The 17,545-nt window shown below is 51.5% G+C and overlaps 12 protein-coding genes across 12 annotated transcripts; 7 read left to right on the forward strand and 5 right to left on the reverse strand.

Moving 5' to 3' along the window:
• Positions 1-61: 61 nt before the first annotated feature.
• SNOG_05063 (hypothetical protein) lies at positions 62-1,378 on the reverse strand (the record flags this gene model as incomplete). The annotated part of the gene is made up of 1 exon (XM_001795422.1): positions 62-1,378. One exon carries the CDS (start codon positions 1,376-1,378, stop codon positions 62-64), a length of 1,317 nt encoding a protein of 438 aa, XP_001795474.1.
• Positions 1,379-3,124: 1,746 nt separating this feature from the next.
• On the reverse strand, positions 3,125-4,542 carry SNOG_05064 (hypothetical protein; the record flags this gene model as incomplete). Its single annotated transcript, XM_001795423.1, has 3 exons — positions 3,125-3,560; positions 3,676-4,114; positions 4,179-4,542. 3 exons carry the CDS (start codon positions 4,540-4,542, stop codon positions 3,125-3,127), a joined length of 1,239 nt encoding a protein of 412 aa, XP_001795475.1.
• A 483-nt stretch (positions 4,543-5,025) lies between these two features.
• SNOG_05065 (hypothetical protein) lies at positions 5,026-5,495 on the forward strand (the record flags this gene model as incomplete). The annotated part of the gene is made up of 2 exons (XM_001795424.1): positions 5,026-5,190; positions 5,214-5,495. 2 exons carry the CDS (start codon positions 5,026-5,028, stop codon positions 5,493-5,495), a joined length of 447 nt encoding a protein of 148 aa, XP_001795476.1.
• A 1,280-nt stretch (positions 5,496-6,775) lies between these two features.
• SNOG_05066 (hypothetical protein) lies at positions 6,776-7,008 on the forward strand (the record flags this gene model as incomplete). The annotated part of the gene is made up of 2 exons (XM_001795425.1): positions 6,776-6,814; positions 6,892-7,008. The coding sequence occupies 2 exons, from the start codon at positions 6,776-6,778 to the stop codon at positions 7,006-7,008; spliced, it is 156 nt and encodes a 51-aa protein (XP_001795477.1).
• A 1,214-nt stretch (positions 7,009-8,222) lies between these two features.
• Positions 8,223-8,939, forward strand: SNOG_05067 (hypothetical protein; the record flags this gene model as incomplete). The annotated part of the gene is made up of 1 exon (XM_001795426.1): positions 8,223-8,939. One exon carries the CDS (start codon positions 8,223-8,225, stop codon positions 8,937-8,939), a length of 717 nt encoding a protein of 238 aa, XP_001795478.1.
• Positions 8,940-9,166: 227 nt separating this feature from the next.
• On the reverse strand, positions 9,167-9,496 carry SNOG_05068 (hypothetical protein; the record flags this gene model as incomplete). Its single annotated transcript, XM_001795427.1, has 2 exons — positions 9,167-9,215; positions 9,402-9,496. The coding sequence occupies 2 exons, from the start codon at positions 9,494-9,496 to the stop codon at positions 9,167-9,169; spliced, it is 144 nt and encodes a 47-aa protein (XP_001795479.1).
• Positions 9,497-9,809: 313 nt separating this feature from the next.
• On the reverse strand, positions 9,810-10,137 carry SNOG_05069 (hypothetical protein; the record flags this gene model as incomplete). The annotated part of the gene is made up of 2 exons (XM_001795428.1): positions 9,810-9,941; positions 9,979-10,137. The coding sequence occupies 2 exons, from the start codon at positions 10,135-10,137 to the stop codon at positions 9,810-9,812; spliced, it is 291 nt and encodes a 96-aa protein (XP_001795480.1).
• Positions 10,138-10,688: 551 nt separating this feature from the next.
• Positions 10,689-11,168, forward strand: SNOG_05070 (hypothetical protein; the record flags this gene model as incomplete). Its single annotated transcript, XM_001795429.1, has 1 exon — positions 10,689-11,168. One exon carries the CDS (start codon positions 10,689-10,691, stop codon positions 11,166-11,168), a length of 480 nt encoding a protein of 159 aa, XP_001795481.1.
• A 667-nt stretch (positions 11,169-11,835) lies between these two features.
• Positions 11,836-12,019, reverse strand: SNOG_05071 (hypothetical protein; the record flags this gene model as incomplete). The annotated part of the gene is made up of 2 exons (XM_001795430.1): positions 11,836-11,942; positions 12,007-12,019. The coding sequence occupies 2 exons, from the start codon at positions 12,017-12,019 to the stop codon at positions 11,836-11,838; spliced, it is 120 nt and encodes a 39-aa protein (XP_001795482.1).
• Positions 12,020-12,418: 399 nt separating this feature from the next.
• Positions 12,419-13,204, forward strand: SNOG_05072 (hypothetical protein; the record flags this gene model as incomplete). Its single annotated transcript, XM_001795431.1, has 2 exons — positions 12,419-12,636; positions 12,691-13,204. 2 exons carry the CDS (start codon positions 12,419-12,421, stop codon positions 13,202-13,204), a joined length of 732 nt encoding a protein of 243 aa, XP_001795483.1.
• Positions 13,205-13,843: 639 nt separating this feature from the next.
• SNOG_05073 (hypothetical protein) lies at positions 13,844-15,995 on the forward strand (the record flags this gene model as incomplete). Its single annotated transcript, XM_001795432.1, has 2 exons — positions 13,844-15,041; positions 15,121-15,995. The coding sequence occupies 2 exons, from the start codon at positions 13,844-13,846 to the stop codon at positions 15,993-15,995; spliced, it is 2,073 nt and encodes a 690-aa protein (XP_001795484.1).
• Positions 15,996-16,374: 379 nt separating this feature from the next.
• Positions 16,375-17,286, forward strand: SNOG_05074 (hypothetical protein; the record flags this gene model as incomplete). Its single annotated transcript, XM_001795433.1, has 2 exons — positions 16,375-16,641; positions 16,764-17,286. 2 exons carry the CDS (start codon positions 16,375-16,377, stop codon positions 17,226-17,228), a joined length of 732 nt encoding a protein of 243 aa, XP_001795485.1. The 3' UTR covers positions 17,229-17,286.
• Between the last annotated feature and the right edge of the window lie 259 nt (positions 17,287-17,545).

A 17,545-nucleotide genomic window follows, 5' to 3' on the forward strand; every position in this document is an offset into this window, starting at 1 on the left:
CCATCTCGCAACACAGAATACTGAGTCTGAATACACGACAACCTACACATTGAAGTTTATTCTATAATTTCGCAAGCACGTGCTTTCCACCATCGCCGCTTCCCATCACAATATCCTCACTTCTCCAATTCGGATCGAACGTCACCTTGTTGAGGGGGTTCCTCCTATGCGCCATATCAAATAACTCTTCATACACTTTGCCATCGCTCCGTCCCAAAGCACTGTCAAGCAGGAAGTCAGGTATCGACCACGCATCTACAAGTTTGACAGCGTGCGGACGCAGCTCCGCCATCAACTCCAGAATAATATCCTGCAAACCGTACACCGACTCGGGGCTCACGGCGGCGGTCATGCTGAACGAGGACGCGGCTTGATCGAGCGTGTAGAGGGCGTACAGGCGGAAGCAGATTTTGAGGACGTTCGGGGTCGGCGAGCTGAGACTCGACAGCGTACTAAATGACTTGTAAAAGTTTGTAACCAGAATCTGTTCCGAGTATGCGCGACTAAGGTTGTGAAGCTGTATCATCATTTTCGTCCAGCCCTTCTTCTCGACGACCCGAGCTTGGTAGGCCCGGTAGGAGAGGTCCGCCGCGCGCCATTGGAAGATCTCGACGATTGCTTGATCGTCAATAGTCCCGTCTTTCACCACAGTCTGCGGTACGCGGTGGCTCCTATTCTTGAGGTAGTACTGGAAAAGCTCGTCGGTGGGATCTTTTGGCGTGGCGTGAGGATCTTTCACCGCCTCAGATATTTTTTTGATCAAGTAGGACGCCACCTGCTGTGTAATCATCCAGTTATCTCCTTCTACCGTAGGCTTACTAAGATAGTCTGCGTTGAGTCCTACAAGCCCACTGCGTCCACCAAACCCATGACCTCCCATTGCTCGACGACATGTTTCAATGCCATCAGCCGCAAGTGTGGTGCATAAACTTTTCAGACCGCTACTCGCGCTGTGCAACTCCGCAAGAGGCCCGAAATCACCCGCCTCGATAGTTTCTCTGCTCTTTCGGTAAAGCTCGTACATGTACTCACCCGTGTAATGCAGAGCGAACGTCGTGGCGAGCAAAGGCAGGATACGGATCTGCACCGTCGGATAGTCCAACACCTTCATTTCGTCATCCTGCGGACTTTTCGAGTCGCGATCTCTGAATTGCCGCCGAATCGAGCAGTAGCGTACAGCAATTGTAACAGCTCGCGCTAGCACAAGGCGTGCATGCATGATGATCTGGCCGCGGACGTATGTGAGCGAGCCATAAACGACGGCAGGATGACCCATCGAAACAAATGCGCCCGTTTCGTCCGCCACTTCTGCATAGCGGGAAAGCATCGCTGATCTGGGGACGCGAAAGTGGTTGAAAAGCATGTATCCGTTGTCCATGGATGCATAACCTGGGACGCTGTTAGTAATTGACTATCGATTTTAGACACGACAATAAACACAGCACAGCTCGTTTTCGCTCAAAATTTTCCTTGCATAGGGATGCATGACATTTTGACCATACAGAAAACAGTCCGAGCACCTCCACACTGCATCTTGACCACAAGTGGTAGCAAACGTACCGTATTTCGGGCCGATATCGCCTACAGCTATCCCTTCGAGCGGGAGATGCGACTTCTTGTCCCGAATCTGTACAATAAATGTCTGCGGGCCGTGGCTGGTAAGAGTGGTCGGGTCATCTCTCCTGGGCAACAGCAGTTGTGCGACCACGATCTACGCGTATAGTCTTAGTGAGTGTGTGTACGAGCCGTGTCACAGGACGGTGGCGCTTGTGTAACATACCGCATGTGTGGCTGTCCGGCCCATTGACCCATTCCACCATTTGCTGGCTGTCAAATGCGGGCTGTGTATCTCAAATTCCTTTTTAATGGGATCCCATGTTGCAGTAGTCTCCAGGCCACGCACGTTACTGCCATGACCTAGCTCTGTTTGGGCGTAGCAGCCAATAATGTCATAGCTGAGTATCTTTGGCATCCAGTATGACTGCTGCTCCTCCGAGCCCTGTTCCCTGACCGTGGTTACTGGCGGCGTCAGCTTGATGCCTGGCCACACCAAAAGCGCTCGTACTGACCAAACATGGACATATGCAAAAAATATGGTGACATTTCGTCGTTGAGGTATTCCGCCAGCTTGTAGTCCTCATGGTCCCATCCTTCGCGTCTGATGAGACGCTGAGTTGCTTTTGCTCTGGCTAAACCTAGATGGTATCGCTCTGGCCGCGAGAGATTCAACTGCTGGTCCTTCTTGAATATTTTCTCTTTACTGAGGACCTTCAGCACCTTTTCCTGCCGCTCGAGGAAACCATCTCGCCCCAGTAGGTGCCCATGCTAGTTCCTTAACATTGATTGCTGACCCCATCGCGTTCGGCCTGGAGCGTCGCGGTGCCGTCATGGGCCTGGTTTTAGATGATCGGTGAAGTCTCGCATACTGAAGGATCGCTTACGCGAGTCGTCAAAGACATGGAGCACGGTCCCGTTGTTTGTAGGTATGGCAAGCGTAGCCACGTCGTGAAGTCAAGCTTACATGGTTTGTTTTTTGAGAAGTTGAATCTCTCCGGTAATAGTGCGGATATTTTTCCACGCGTTTGATACCTCGGTATTCGCAGCCGTTGTTGTTGCTAGGGCATTTGAGATGATGTGCGATCACCGTGCGGGGAGGTGCACTTGCGGAAACTAGCTGGTGGAGCGATGGCAATTTTCGGTATCTGATGTAGCAACGATGAGGCGCAAGGACCGTAGAGGAAGTGAATACTGTATTTCAGAGACCGTCCAGAATACTACATCCGCAGTGTAAATTCTGGTGTAGCACGTGATGCTTTGCAAAACACGACTGTCGCACCAGTGAGGTGTTATATCAATGACAGACAACATTGGAAAGAGAGAACAAATCCGATAAATAACGCCAGACCATCCCACAAAGCAAACTATTTGTACAAGGATATCAGATGTCCACACCTAGACAATTCAACAAAAACGCCAGAGAAATGCCCGAACCTTCGTACTCCAACGTACGTATACCAGTATGACCTGTTCATCTACAAGATGCTGGTGCATCAGCACGCTCAACTGCGTTGCGATGCTCAAGCCACCTCAAAACCTATCGCGCGCGATGAGTACCACCGTTCTTTCAATCAATCACAGCATCCGTCCAACTCTTTAATCCACCTGCTTCATTCAGAACCCGATCCATGTCTTCTTCAGCAAGTCGAACCAGGATCTCGAACGGTGCCTCAACACCGTTCACAGGCTTTCTCCTCCGAGGAAGGAAGATCATGCCACCATCGCTCGGATTGTATAAGCGCCTGATGAACTCAGGCCTTCCGTCAAGCGACTCCGTGTCCAGGTCTGTGCCAGGTATACCCCAGCGCAGGTCTGCGGCGAAATTCAACCACGACGTGATGTAGATGTCGGCACCGAATCGCAGCGCTAGTGCACACTCGGTGTCCCTGATGCGCTCGATGGACTTGAAGAAAGCCATTTGTGTTGCGATCCAGTCGTTGTTGACCTTGCCGATGGTGCTCTTGATTTTCTCGATGACGTGGAGGATCGTCTTGTTGGTGACACTGCAGCACTTGTCAGCTTGTCTTGCAAGGGAAAATCGGGTAACGTGAGGTGGACGCATGGCCAATGCAACATGAAGTGTTACAGGCTGAAAGATTGTAGATCGCTGAAACTTACCGTTCCTCAGCCAGAAGATCTTCAATCTTCAGCGTCCCCTTTGAGAAGAGGGCCATGTTGCCCATGTACTGTGCGGTCTCGGGTGGTTGTTGCCGCCGACGCAGGTCGGTTGCGATGCCGATATTTGTCTCTTTGCAGTTATTTTTTAGTAGGCGCTCTCCTCTTGCGCGCGTTACGTGGGTCCAGACCAGCGCAGCCAACACGTTGCACATGGTCGGCGGGTTGCTTTTCGGGAAATATTGCCGCAATTGATCGCGGTAGTCGCGGATGCGTGCAGCGGGTATGACGAGGAGTCTTTGGGCACATGCTGTATCTGAGGGTAAAGTCTGCTCATACTCATACCGTCCATCGCAGTAGCAATCGGCAGTCGGATCCTTGAGTGATCGACTGGGAACGGGGATGCGAGCCTCGAGTTGTTCTCGCATAAATGACTGATGTTCTGCGACACTACGGGGAGCTGTTTTGGTCAGCGACAAGGTCACAAAATCTGCAAGTTGAATTACCGAAGATCTCATCTGCCTCGAGCTCACGTCTTCCTGAGACTTTAGAAACATTTGCGCTGAAGACGGTCCAAAAGGTGCTGACTCCGGAGCAATCCAAGACGCTGTGGTGAATGTACATGCTCAGTACGAGCCCGCCTGGAATGAAACATGCTTGAACCCTCATTGCGGGCGCGTCGCTTTTGGTGAAGTCGACCTGTCCTTCCCCGAATTCTGGTATCCCGGGGAAGTCAACAAAGTCGTCTGGGACGAACATAGCGGCGTGAAATGCACTGGAAGGCATTCCATCTTGGCGAAGTTGCTCGTATGTATAAGGGAAGGTTTTCTCATCGTAATGAATTTGTTTTGAGCGCAAGAGTTTGTCCATGTCCTCAAACGTGATGCAGGTAGGATAATCCAGGGTAAGCCTTCCAGATTCATGATCGGCGAGACTAAGAGTGCCGGCAAGGAACGGGAACCGCTGCAGCGTGAGACGAAGTCCATCGCTAAGAGCTTTGATGGCGGCCTCGGCTTCATTTTGGTCAGGAAACTGGCCGGCCAGTCAGTATCTCCAAAACAAACTGTAATGGGCATTTTCTCTCACAGGAAATATAGAAAGTGTCTGCGTGTAGACGCGGACTACATTTTGGTCCAAGAAAGAGAGATGAAAAGGTTTGGTTTCCATGGGAGGAGGGGTCTTCGATTTGACAATCATTGTGAGAGACTGTGAAGCGATGCTCGCAATGTACTTAGGAACACGGGCTTTGGCAAGGTTAGTGGGAGGTCTAGGAACATTGCCAGACCTGGCGCTAGTTAGTATATATATCGGGAAAGGTACAGTCACACCTACTGTGATTTTGAGTGAGCAAACATGCAGGAGGGGACCACAAGAGCTGTCATTTCACCCCTTCACCGCAAGGTGCTTCCGAGAGCGTCGTGTAACGGCAGGGTGCACTGGAATTGTTTGGTGACCGAGGGCGCTAACAGCCTTGAGCGCAAACGGCAAGACGCCGCGCTTGCGGTCCCGCATCCCCGTGTAAGCTTTGCTTATTTTGAGAGCCCCTGCCATTTGACATGCGCCCAACGTTTCGTTCTCCCGATGCCCCGTCCGCCTCGTTCACCGTGCCAGAGGTGCCAAACCTCTCGGATGCAGGCGAGGTGCAGCCGGTGCTGCGGGAACGTTCAGGAAGCCCCACTGACTTGGTACTGGAAGGGCACGCACTGGCTTTGTCCCGCATCCGCTTGACAGATCTCGTAGGGAAGGCGAGCCTCAGGCGGCAGCACAGGATGCAGGTCGCAAAAGACCAAGAAGTTCGCCTCCTATGCACGGCCGCACCCTAGTAAGGCAGGGATCCAGGTAGGAGCATTTTTTGTTTGCCCCATTGCTCTCGCAGCCTTGGCCTGGCTGACCAGATGCTCGCCTCGATGATGTCGCGTACAGCAGTTTCGCGGCACAGCATAGCGCCAATATGCACCCTAGAATGGACATGGCTCTGACATGCGAGTGATCGTAGCAAGCCACAGTCACGATGCCACGAGCATTTGCCCGATCGTTTTGTGCAGCATTAGAGCGTGTGAAATGACAGGCTGAGACGAGGGGATGCGTGGGAATATGCTCGCCGCCTCATGCCTACAACCAGGCGTGTGGGGAGTGCCCAAGCAGTATGCGTGTAACGCCAAGGATAACGAGTCCGCTTTCATTATTGGATGCCATAGAAAGCCATATGACTGTTCTGTGAGGTAGCGGTGAGAAGTCTCGCATATTAAGACACTCAAAGGCTGCGTAAGCGGGCGTCGACCATCTGTGGGAATGACATTCTTGAGGAGACACGTCGCAGGTGGAGCGTATACTGAGGGGTCAAGCACACCGGATCTGCCAGCTCAGTCACCCCTGCCATGGCTGATTGTTAGTTGCGATCGAATTGGCGAAATTGAAGCATGGGTGCCCGAACGGTGACGGCATAGCCGATGTGATGGATTGAGCATCCGAGTCACCATCAAAACTTATGCGACAGACCAGGCTCCAAATCCGGGCTGCGACTCTACCGGCCGATAGCCGTGTAAGCGAGTACGTGAACCGACACATCCCAAATGAGCCGCTGAGACTTCGCATTGAAGGACTTCATGCAGGCATGCATTTATATTTGGTGCCACACGTGTGCGACTGTTTCTCGACTAATAAGGTATGTGGAGAGGTAGGCGGGCGGGGTGATCACGGAGCTACTCATGTACTGTAAGTGGATGTCTTACAGACGGCAAGCAGGCCGACGATTCCTACTGCTGCTACTTAACTGGCGGTGAACACATGCGAATGCGACGTTGATCATTCCAACTCCCGCTCGTTGTTGCGGCTCACCGCAGGTGGAATCTCGGCTTGGTGCGACATCGATCCAGGGCTGATATGTGAGATGCCTACCCTATATTTTGAAAGAACACATGTGAGAAAGAGCAGGGGATGTCATGGATCCACATCCTTGCGCATCGCCCGAACAGTTCAGAAACTGTATGCAGGAAAGACGTCGACAGCAGAATGCGGAAAAAGTCGCGTCGCACAGTTCTTGCACACAAGCAGCATTCGTCCGAGACTGGAATTGGTAAATGGTCGCTAGAAGTAGGCAGTCATGGCCATGGAACAGACTGGAATTCGTGCTACTTTGACAGTACGAGCGCATGTTAAAAGATTAGTTTGCACATATTGTTTCGAGTACTGTGTACGATGATGCAACCGATCATGCAGCCTTGCGAGGCTGAGTGTGACCATGCTGCGGGGTATGCCACGGGCATTCCCCGCGCTCTTGTGGGACGGGCCATGGACAAGGAAGATGGCGTTACCGACATTTACCAGACGCCATGATGTCCTCAGCCGACTCGTTCATATCGCGTGCCTAGGAACAAGACGCCATGTCTCGTGCTTATCCCCTGTCAGGGCGCGTACGCACGAGTGACAAGCAAATGCGCGATCCAGGTGCGATACCGCCATAATGGAAGACCGCTCTTTCATGGTCCCAACACATGTAGGATACAACATTCTACCCAACACGGTATATACTTCCAGTAAACATTGACGTTCGACCCTTCGAATAACGCTTTCCAGCCTCTTTTCAGTCGACTTCTTCGATATGCGACTCGGACGCCTGCACGCATCGTGATCGATGATGTGCGCTCGAACCATCAGAGAACGCACATAGAGCTTCTCTCGGATGTGCTAGCCCTTCGTGAGACGATTCTAAACACCGCCAACTCTGCGACTCTCGAGGCACTGGACCGCAGAGACGAGGTGTACATTGCCATAGTGGCGGCTGGCGGCTATGAGTACACGGTCGCCATGCTCGCAGTCCTGGCGCTTGGGGCGGCGGCTGTGCCCATAACTCCAGCACTACCGGTCGAGGAGGCAGCTTACTTCGTCGAGAAGTCAAAGTCAGCCTTAGTATTAGTTAGTTCCTTCGACTTGAAGAAGTGTTGCGATCTGGAAAAGCGCATTGCTTCGACCAGCAACGAGCACTTTCGTGGGGTGCCTATAGGGCCTTGCACGTATACTCCCACCCTCGATCCCATCCGATATCATCATATCTTCCGATCGACCCTTAGAAGAGAAAGCTCCTGGAGTCGTTATATTCACGAGTGGAACGACTGGCCCGCCAAAAGGTGCGGTAATGCGAAGGTCTTTTGTTTTCGACTGTGCTCTTTCGGTTGCGGACCACTACCGGCTGACCGAAGACGATTGTCATGCTCCATGTACTGCCTGTACACCATGCGACCGGCGTCGGTATCAACTTCTTCCCATTTCTGATATCGGGCAGCCGCATCGAGTTCCGCAGTGGCGGGTTTGACGAAGTGTGGATGTGGGAGAGATGGAGGCAGGGCGCTGTCGACTCTCGCCAGCGGCTCACTTTCTTCTCTGGTGTACCCACCATTTACATGCGAATGAGGCGCCACTACCAACGAACTTTACATAAGTTACCACCAGGAGAATTGGCCAAGTATATCGCTGGGGCGAGACAGTTTCGTGCATGTCTCTGTGGTACTTCAGCTTTGCCTCAACCGCTGAACGAATTCTGGACCACTCTCATGCAGAAACGGATCGTCCAGCGTTACGGAGCCACCGAATTTGGCGCCATCTTCAAAGTGCGCCTAGATGATAAAAAAGTCCCCGACGGCTCGGTTGGTGAGGTCGCAAGCGGCATCGATGTGAAGCTCTCATACGGAGACGAAGGAGAAGTACTCGTCAAGAGTCCACACATGTTCTCCAAATACCTGCAAGATCCTGAGGCCACTGCTCGCGCTCACAACGAGGACGGGTACTTTCGAACTGGCGACATTGCGCGAAAAGAAGGGCGATATTACTATATCGTTGGAAGAGCATCGCTTGACATAATCAAATCCGGAGGATACAAGATCTCTGCGTTGGATATAGAACGCGAGCTGCTCGGCCTGCCTTATGTTTCGGAGGCAATGGTAGTAGGAGTCGCTGATGAAGAGTTCGGACAACGTGTGGCTGCGCTGATCTCGCTTCAAGAAGAGGAGTTGACAGACACATTTGTTGAAACCCACGGCGACAATGACTACGTTTTGACGATATCGGACGTGCGCCGCGATTTGCGAGATCGTCTGGCAGGTTACAAGCTGCCTACCCTTCTTCGAGTCGTCAATAGTGAGCTTCCCAAGACGGCGACTGGCAAGGTACAGAAGAAGATCCTAGGCCCGAAGTTCTTCCCAGTCGACTACCGGTCCAATTCTGAGGTGCAACAGTGGGTGACATCCCCTCGGCAGCTGGCAAAGCTCTAAACATGGTGTTACGCGGTGTAAAGTCGGCAACCACTTGCTCGAATCAGTCGCGGGCGCCCTGTTGAACTCAACTTACTGTTGTAGAGCAGCTATCATCTTACATAGCAGCTGGCATAGACTGGATAGCTTATCAGTACGCAATGATATGCTAAAAGGAATCTGAACTTAGACAGCTTAACGTTGCGCGAATGACACGTATGGCCTTGACACAATTCTTTCAGTGATCCTCAGAGGTAGAATGTGTCCACAGAAATGTCCATCATAGGAGTCCTTGACCTAGCGTTCTCCAAGGTACGCTGTTTGGATCGAGAAGCCGATCAACCCATTCGATCAGTTTCTCAACTTCATGTCGGCAGCTGTTTTGAAGGGCCGTGTCGCGAGAGACAAAGCTCTTGAGGCTAATTCGGACGAAACTAGATGAGCCTGTCACAGCGCCGTAGTTCCCTTTCTACCTACACGTACTCTGCCTTTAGACTGTGCAGCGTCTTCTCAGTGCCATAATGGATAAGTTGGGCGACTTGTAGCGCTGTAACACTAGACCGCTGAAGAACAACCATGTTGACCGACCTTCCTGGTGCTGACATTGGAAACCGCAGCTCTACATCTACGCTATCTTGATCTTTCGTGATCCATGGATGAGTCCGTGGGACGACTCGAAGGCGATATGCGACGTTTCTCTCCGCATCATCTGGTTGCTAGCCACCTTCACTCTCAAGGGCTGTTGGTCTTCGTCGCCGTCGAGCACAGTAATGCGTCGACTTTTTGTTTTGTTGTCTTTACTGTAGTACTCTCGCCATGCTAGTTATCGACGTTGTTTTCCTCATCGCCGTCGTAGCCGTGGTCGTCTGCGTAATGGGTGTCCTGCACACTTTATGGACCAGCCGCTTGGCCACCATCGTCATCTGCTATGTTGTGTGACATGGTATTCTTGGCGGCAGCCGTGCGTGCGAGACGTGGACCCGTAACGACTGCCTTCTTTTTTCCTTTAATCTTCCCCTTGTCCTGCGGTGGTTTCCCTTGCCACTATCTTGTAGCTTACTGGAAATGTGGGTTGAGCCTTGGGTCGCGGTATATCACATGGAGGGATAGGAGGAAGGCGACAAGATTCAGATAATGGTAGTTCGAAAGACGGTAACTCAGCCATGTTATGTCCTACTTCGGCACTAGCGTGTCGTGGGCGCACCTTCCCGTCGGGCATGTTGTTGACATGCACGACGTGACCTCAATACAAACTACATCAGAGATTATCTCCAGTCAAAAACCAACAATGCTCTGCCCGTTTTTGTGCTAGAATGCATCTTCTATACCAACTGTATCCGGACAATTGTCAGACGCAGGTCTGCACCCGCTGCACCAGCATGCCAAAAAGGTAACAATGACCGATGAACATCGATCACGTGTGCTGTGTATTATATCATCAGTCAGCCTGGCAACAATATCGCAAGCACCAATTACACTCAATGCCCGTCAAGAGAAAATATCACGCAGTGTTCAGTCACAACTCACTCTTGGGCATGGGATACTGTCTTGTGCAAAATATTGCGTATACGCCTCTCTTCCGTCGAGTGACTTTCAACCAACGCAGGGATGTGTGGCATGATTCACCGCTAACGATACCGTGTGTTGAGGCATATAGGTATCTTTTCATCTGTTCATATAGTTATCTCTCTCTCAAAAGTACAAGTTTTATCTCAACTACAACCAGTGTTAAAGCAAGAGTTCAGTTCAGAGGCATTACACATCAACAGCATGGCAGAAAACGGCGCGAATCGCTATCTACACAAAGCTCTTAACGAGTTCGATCATCATATTCAGGCTTCGGGTGCTCATGACTCACAGGCCACTTACAGGAACCCAAACCTACAAAACCAGATTCTTTTCATGTTCAAGGACCGTTGGGCTTCAGGTCCGGGCCAGCATACCAGAAACATCTACCCATTCACCAAGAATGCCTTCAAGCTTGCGAGCCGTCTTCTGACGGAGCGCTTCCCATTGATGTGGTTCAGCCATCTCACGTTCGGCGGGCGCCGTCGCGGCCGCTCAGGTACTTACATCGTGCCTACGCCTTATTCGATCAGTCCTGAAGCGATGACAAAAGTACGGCAAAACATTCAACATGTTGGTGAGGTAATCACCTTCATGTTCGAACCTCCAGGTCACCGCAATGGTGATGGTTTTGGTGTAACGTGTAGACACAAGGAGCACCAGCAATTCTATCGGGAGATTTGAAGCAATGACTGGCCTCGCATATCTCGTCGTGCCCGTATGGGCAACGGTCAACCTCTGGTGGTGATGAGCAATGATTTCTATGAGTACTTCCGCCGTCATCTCTCTAGGTCAAACCAAGATGAAGCATATCGCTTCCTGTTCTTGTTCGTTATTACGCTAGTACATGAGTTTTGTCACGCTTACGAATTCTTGTTATCACAAGAAAACGACGAGCCACGCTGGAGCCAGTCTGAGAACGAAGCAGAGCTGGGTTGGTCCTGGGAAAATCTTGTCATCGGATACGGACTCTAGCATTTTAAGGTGTCTGGCGCCAGAAGGTTTCGATGTGTGCCGTTTCTCTACACGTGCGGTGTGAAGGGGTATCACTCTACGTCTGAACGTGAACGTGTGCCGAAGCGATTTACAGGCTCTTACCGCGATGACGCCGCCTTCATATGTGCTGATAGCAGGGGCAGGGTTGCTGCTCTGCCATTGCTAAACGCTAGCGACATTCATCGTAGCTCATACTACCTCGAAGATAATTCGAGAGCACGCAGCTTCATTTGTGCCGCACAGGGAGTGCACATGACGTGGGTCGTCAATTGGTTCCGTGAAGAATCACGGGTACACTGGACTAATTACTGGCCTTAGCAGAATTACTATTCACGTCTTACACTAGGCAACGCCTTTATGCTTTTATGCGAACGCAATGGCCGCCACACCAAGCACGCCTTCGTCCCCTGTATCCAGCCGTTCCAGTTGAACGAGATACCATCGCATGCTGTGGCGGTATTTCTGAAGCACTATAGCCAAACCTGAAACAATATGGGCATACTTGGCTTGAGTGCCTAAGACCTACCAGTTCGAGTCATTGCGATATGCATCTAACGTACTCCGATCGTTCAATTCTACCGCAACCGGGGTTGCTGATCGCTGTGATGACAGCTCGGAGCAAAGTCGGCAGCGTGCGCCGGGTTTTGGGCTCGCCCTGATTTATCTCCGCGATTTGTCGTCATGCAAACCACCGAGCCAAACTGCAACCATACCTTGTGCTATCTACACCGTCGATTGTAATTGGCCGTCTGCAATGGAGCCGGGTCAAAGTCGGTCCTCGTCATCGCCGTTACTGCAAAGCGGAGACACTGATGACAATTACCAGCGGGCTTGACCTTGACCCCGCCTAAAAGCTCCAAGGCCCCTCCAATTGTTTCTCATTCAAAAACCTCATCTAGACGACTGCTCAATCCCTGTCATCTAACCACTATTTCATAATGTCCTGCGACAACTGCAAAACCGGATTTGCCTGGGATGGCAAGTCTGTAGGCAAGGAGACCACTCTCGGCCAGAACAAGGCATACGTGACTGGTGACAACAAGGACGCTGCCGTCCTTATCATCGCCGATATCTTCGGTTGGACTCTGCCTAACGTTCGCATTCTGGCGGACCATTATGCAAAGGAAGCCAATGTCACTGTTTATATCCCCGATTAGTGAGTCCTACTAGATTTACAAGGGTTAGCATCATGCTGATTACGGCCACGAAGCTTCGAAGGTGAAGTCGTAGATCCTGACGCTATGAGTGATCCCGAGAAGGCGAAGAAGTTTGACGTTATGGCGTTCATCGGCCGCCACAACAAGGACAAGCGCTGGCCCGAGATCAAAGCCAACGCGCAAGAGCTCAAGAAGCAATACAAGAAAGTCGGCGCGATGGGCTTCTGCTACGGCGGCTGGGCATGCTTCAAGCTGGCCGCCGACCCCTCTCTCATCGACGCCGTGTCCACCGCACATCCGTCCCTGCTCGACAAGGCCGAAATCGACGCCGTCAAGGTACCCGTACAGGTTCTTTCGCCCGAGAACGACTTTGCATACACGGAGGAATTGAAGAAATACACACTGGACACGCTGCCCAAGACGGGTGTGCAGTGGGAGTACATCTACTTCCCTGGTCTTACCCACGGATTCGCGGCACGCGGTGACCCCAGCGACAAGAACCAGAAGGATGGACTGGAGAGGGCGAAGAGGATTGTCGTGAACTGGTTCACCGAGTTCTTGCACTAGGAAATAAATGCAGGACTGTCATTCGCTGCAGATCGAGCCTAGACAACTACCCGTACGCAATTCAAAATCATGTTAAATCCTGTCTTGCGGGTAACCTCCAAGTGACATCGGCGCATCTCAAAGCTTGTCTTCTGCAGCGCAGGCGATTGGCGGCGCCTCACTTTTCCGTCTCGAGATTCGCTTGCATACCCGAAACTCTGTGGTGACAGCATTCCCACGCTCTGGTCATTCGCCAACGTGCTAAACTTTGATGCACATTATCGGATCGTGCATATGTGTCTGCGATCGGACAAACATGTGTTCACCTTTTCAGACGCCTCCGACGTGTGCTTTGAGGCCAGCGCAAGACACATTGGATCTGCGATGAAGACTCATTGAAGAGCTTTAGCACGGTAACAATAACAACTCGAGTGCGGGAGCTTTACCCATGTACTGCGGTAAGGGAGCGCCGAGTGGCTGGGCTGGGCTAGTCAGTGCAAGAAAGGGCCCCCCACAACCCGCCCCTGCACCTTCGATTGTCTCACGCATCGCTACTCCATCCCCGCATTCTTGCCCGCCAAATCTGTTTCCTGCCTTCAGTCATCAATATCTGTGATCTGTAACATGTCGCAAATTTCGCATCGACAATCGTGAGGGAACATGCCGAAAGACAAAGACGGACGAGCTCGTCGCACAGTCAAAGCATGCGTCATATGCCACAAGAAAAAGGTCAGATGCGATATTGATGATGTGGATGGAGAGGTGTGTACTCCTTGCACGAGAGACGGGTATGAGTGCGTACCTCGGGAAAGAAAGCGAAAGCGATTCACATTCAGCCCATCTCCACCCGCAGCAGGCGAGACGCGGGTCAAGACGCAGCATGAGGACTCCATGCCCCAGGGAAGCGGCACGAACTTTGCCACGACAGATATGGTGAATAACGGCACAGCGGAAAGCAGTAACCAAGCGTATGGAACAAGCGTGCAGTCAGAAAGCGAACTTGGACGACGGATGTCGAGCACAGCAAGTTTCGAGGAGTCTCCATTACTTGAACACCCTCCTGGCCCGAGTTATCCGGGAATGCATCACAGCATTGCATCGAACATGACGCAACAGTCATATCAAAAGTCTAATAGTGTGAGCTACCTTGGTCGCCTAGAGTATCTTCGCGGTGAAGTTCCGGTCAATGACGATGGGGGTGTTCATAATAAAGTACCCCATCGTCTTTCGGAGAGCGACGTCACGATCCTGAAGGTGCAACGTGTTGCCGACTTACCTCCACGTTCGATACGCGAAAGCCTGCTGGATGCTTTCTGGGAGCGATGCTATCCTTGGACTCCAGTTGTTGAGCGAAGCTGGATCTACGACCGCCGCCCTGGTAAGGCTTCTCTTCTGCTTCAGCAAGCTATGTTCCTTGCTGGCAGCAGAGTCAGCGCCCCTCTTGCGGACTATCCATCCGAAGACTTCTACAAGAAAGCTAGAGTACTGTTTTGGATGAGCGCCGAAGAAGATCCCATAATCACTATCGCAGCGGCATGCCTACTTCACTGGTGGAATCCACAAGGCCCAGAGCAGATCTCGCTAGACACTTCCAGCTTCTGGTTACGAGTATGTGTGGGATTGGCACATCAAGTCGGTCTGCATCGTGAGCCTACGGGTAAGCCCGACGCAGGGTTACGAAAGAGGATATGGTGGTCGCTCAATGTCCGCGACTGTCTCATCAATGCGGGACATGGAAGACCGCGAGCCATCGATCTCAAATTCGCAGACGTTTCTCCAATATCTGCCCTCGATTTTGACGGCGCTACGGGTGCAGCTGAACTCTTTTCTGCATACGTGGGCATCTCTTGCATTCTTGGTAAGCCTTCCGAGACTCACGAGTGCACATTGTGTAGAAGCTATGATATCCACGCGGCAGGTGCTGACCGATTTATCAGGAGATCTGACTCAGAGTTATCTTCGCAAGCACGGTCTACAAGAGCACCGAAAGGCACTTGAGGACAGACTCTTCCGTTGGGTCAAAACACTTCCTGAGCATCTGCAGCTTTGTATACAGACGGAGAGGAGACCATTGAAGCCATACAGCTTCGAAGCGCGACAGATACATGTTCAGTACTTCACAGTGCTGGTCATATTGAATCGCCCAACAGATCCAAAACTCGCGCCATCGACAGCTTCGCTTCTTGCTTCGTCGTATGTTGCAGGCATTTTCGAGGAATTTATGGCTCGGGATGAGCTTCGTTATCTTGGGCCTATATTCACGTTCTACTGCCTAACAGCTGGCTTTGCCCAACTATCATGCTATCGTTATGCGGACATGGTGCATATAGCTGAAGAGAATCTGGAGACCCTGGCGCGAGCGCTTGAAGAGCTCAGTAAGAGGTGGCCCACCGCAATTGGTAGCTTGAAGCACCTGATGGATGTTCGCGAGAAGGTCACACAACGGACACAGTTGGGGCAGTTCCCAGATTTAAACTTCCCCAACACGACAGCACAATTCTTCTCTGATTTCGGCCCCGACCTATGTCGCATGTGGCATCCTATCTACCAAAGACTACCGAAAGGCACTCCACTCGCGACAAGAGATCTGATAACAGCAGAAATACTGTACGGTCTGCGGACGCCAAACGATCAGACTATGGAACTTGATATGGCGACAAATGCGGCTATACAACAACAAATGATGAGCAGCAATATCGCTGCTGAGCCGTCGCTCGAACCGACATTACTCCAGCCACAGGAGTGGTTCGGACAGTACGGTGTGGGCGGTTGGCTCACAGGAGACTGGGACCAAGGAGGACTCGGATGGTGAGCACATAGACTTAGTGCATTGCTCGACCGCGCACTCGCATAAACAATTACAATACATCAACAGAACGGTCGAAGTGTCGACCGCAGCGAGTAAGCGAAACAACGCCAAAGTGCGAAATACCGAAATTTGCCGGACATCTAAACCAGGATCCGATCCGCCCCCACATTCTCCGCAGCCGCCATGCCGAGGCTCTCATGCATGCGCGCATCTTGGGACACCTTCAGCATCTCGAGCTTGTTGTTTTATCTTTGGGAAATTGTATCATTCGTGTATGCAGAAGTCATTGCCGAGCACTGGAGCGTTTACACCAAACATTTCACAAACACTTTGACGCTTTGACGCTTCATCGTGCACTTTGTCATACGTCATCATCAATAAAATGACACTGGGACCTTACAAAGACCTAAGCGTTGATCAGCATGACCGTGTTTTCGTAATTACTCTCCAGAAAGCGCCCGAGAATCGGATAAATGTACGCTTTGCACAAGAGATAATACGCGCACTTCGAGACATAGAGACAGAGCTGGGTCCAGACACAGAAGGATGCGTGATAACACGAGGCAATGACGAGAAGTTCTGGTGCACAGGGTTAGAGCTAGATGAAGCGGATACAAATCCCTTCGCAAACAGCGATGGATTCTTCCCGGTACGATGGCCCCATTTGCGCAAAGAACAAACACATTTCACCTTGCGAGCCTCTCCTTAAGACGTCGCAACCTATCTCTCTCGGTCGCCTTAATGGGAACCACCGTGCTAATACTGGCAAAGCTCCTAGCAACACTTCTCGATTACCCATTCCCCACCATCGCTCTCCTCACAGGACACACCTTTGGCGGCGCATGCCCCTTCGCGCTCTCCCACGACTACCGCATCATGAATTCCTCTCGCGGCTTCTTCTCCATGCCGCCCGTGAATCTAGGCCTACATTTCCCTGGCATCGGCTTCCTCCCACGGCTCAAGCTCCGTCCACAAGTTGCGCGCAAGATGTTGCTGGAAGCTCACAGGTGGACGGGCAAAGAAGCACTGGAAGACGGTATTGTCGACGAGATTGCGGACCCGAAGCAAATGCTTGAGGTAGCACTTAGGAAAGCGAGGAGTATACAGGGAAAGAGTAAGATGGGCGTGTATAGTTTACTGCGGAATGAACTTTGGGGAGAGGCGGCGGAGAAGATTCGGGGGATTTGTTATGTACATGGGAAGAGAGTGACTGCGCCTGCGAAAGCGAAGATTTGATAAGGCACATGACGTAGAGACCTATGAAAAAGTGCAGCTTGCATTGCAAGTAATGCACATTAAAAAATTTGGAGTTCCAGCAAAAGTTTCTCGTACCTGCCTGAATGCATTCTGCGTTCCTGCAATGGGAATGATCGAACATCTTTAATCCCTTCTCGATCTCTTCTTATCCCCATCATTCCCACAAGGTCAACATCTCACCTGAGACTCAATCCGCGAAACATATGTCTCTGCAAGATGACATTTGTGATTTTCCAGTCGCAATGTCTGTTATGACACGACGAGCCTTCCAAGGCGTGCACATCTCCTGATCTGGG

The sequence above is a fragment of the Parastagonospora nodorum genome, assembly GCF_000146915.1.
Source record: "Parastagonospora nodorum SN15 chromosome Unknown scaffold_7, whole genome shotgun sequence".
In the NCBI taxonomy this organism is placed as follows: domain Eukaryota; kingdom Fungi; phylum Ascomycota; class Dothideomycetes; order Pleosporales; family Phaeosphaeriaceae; genus Parastagonospora; species Parastagonospora nodorum.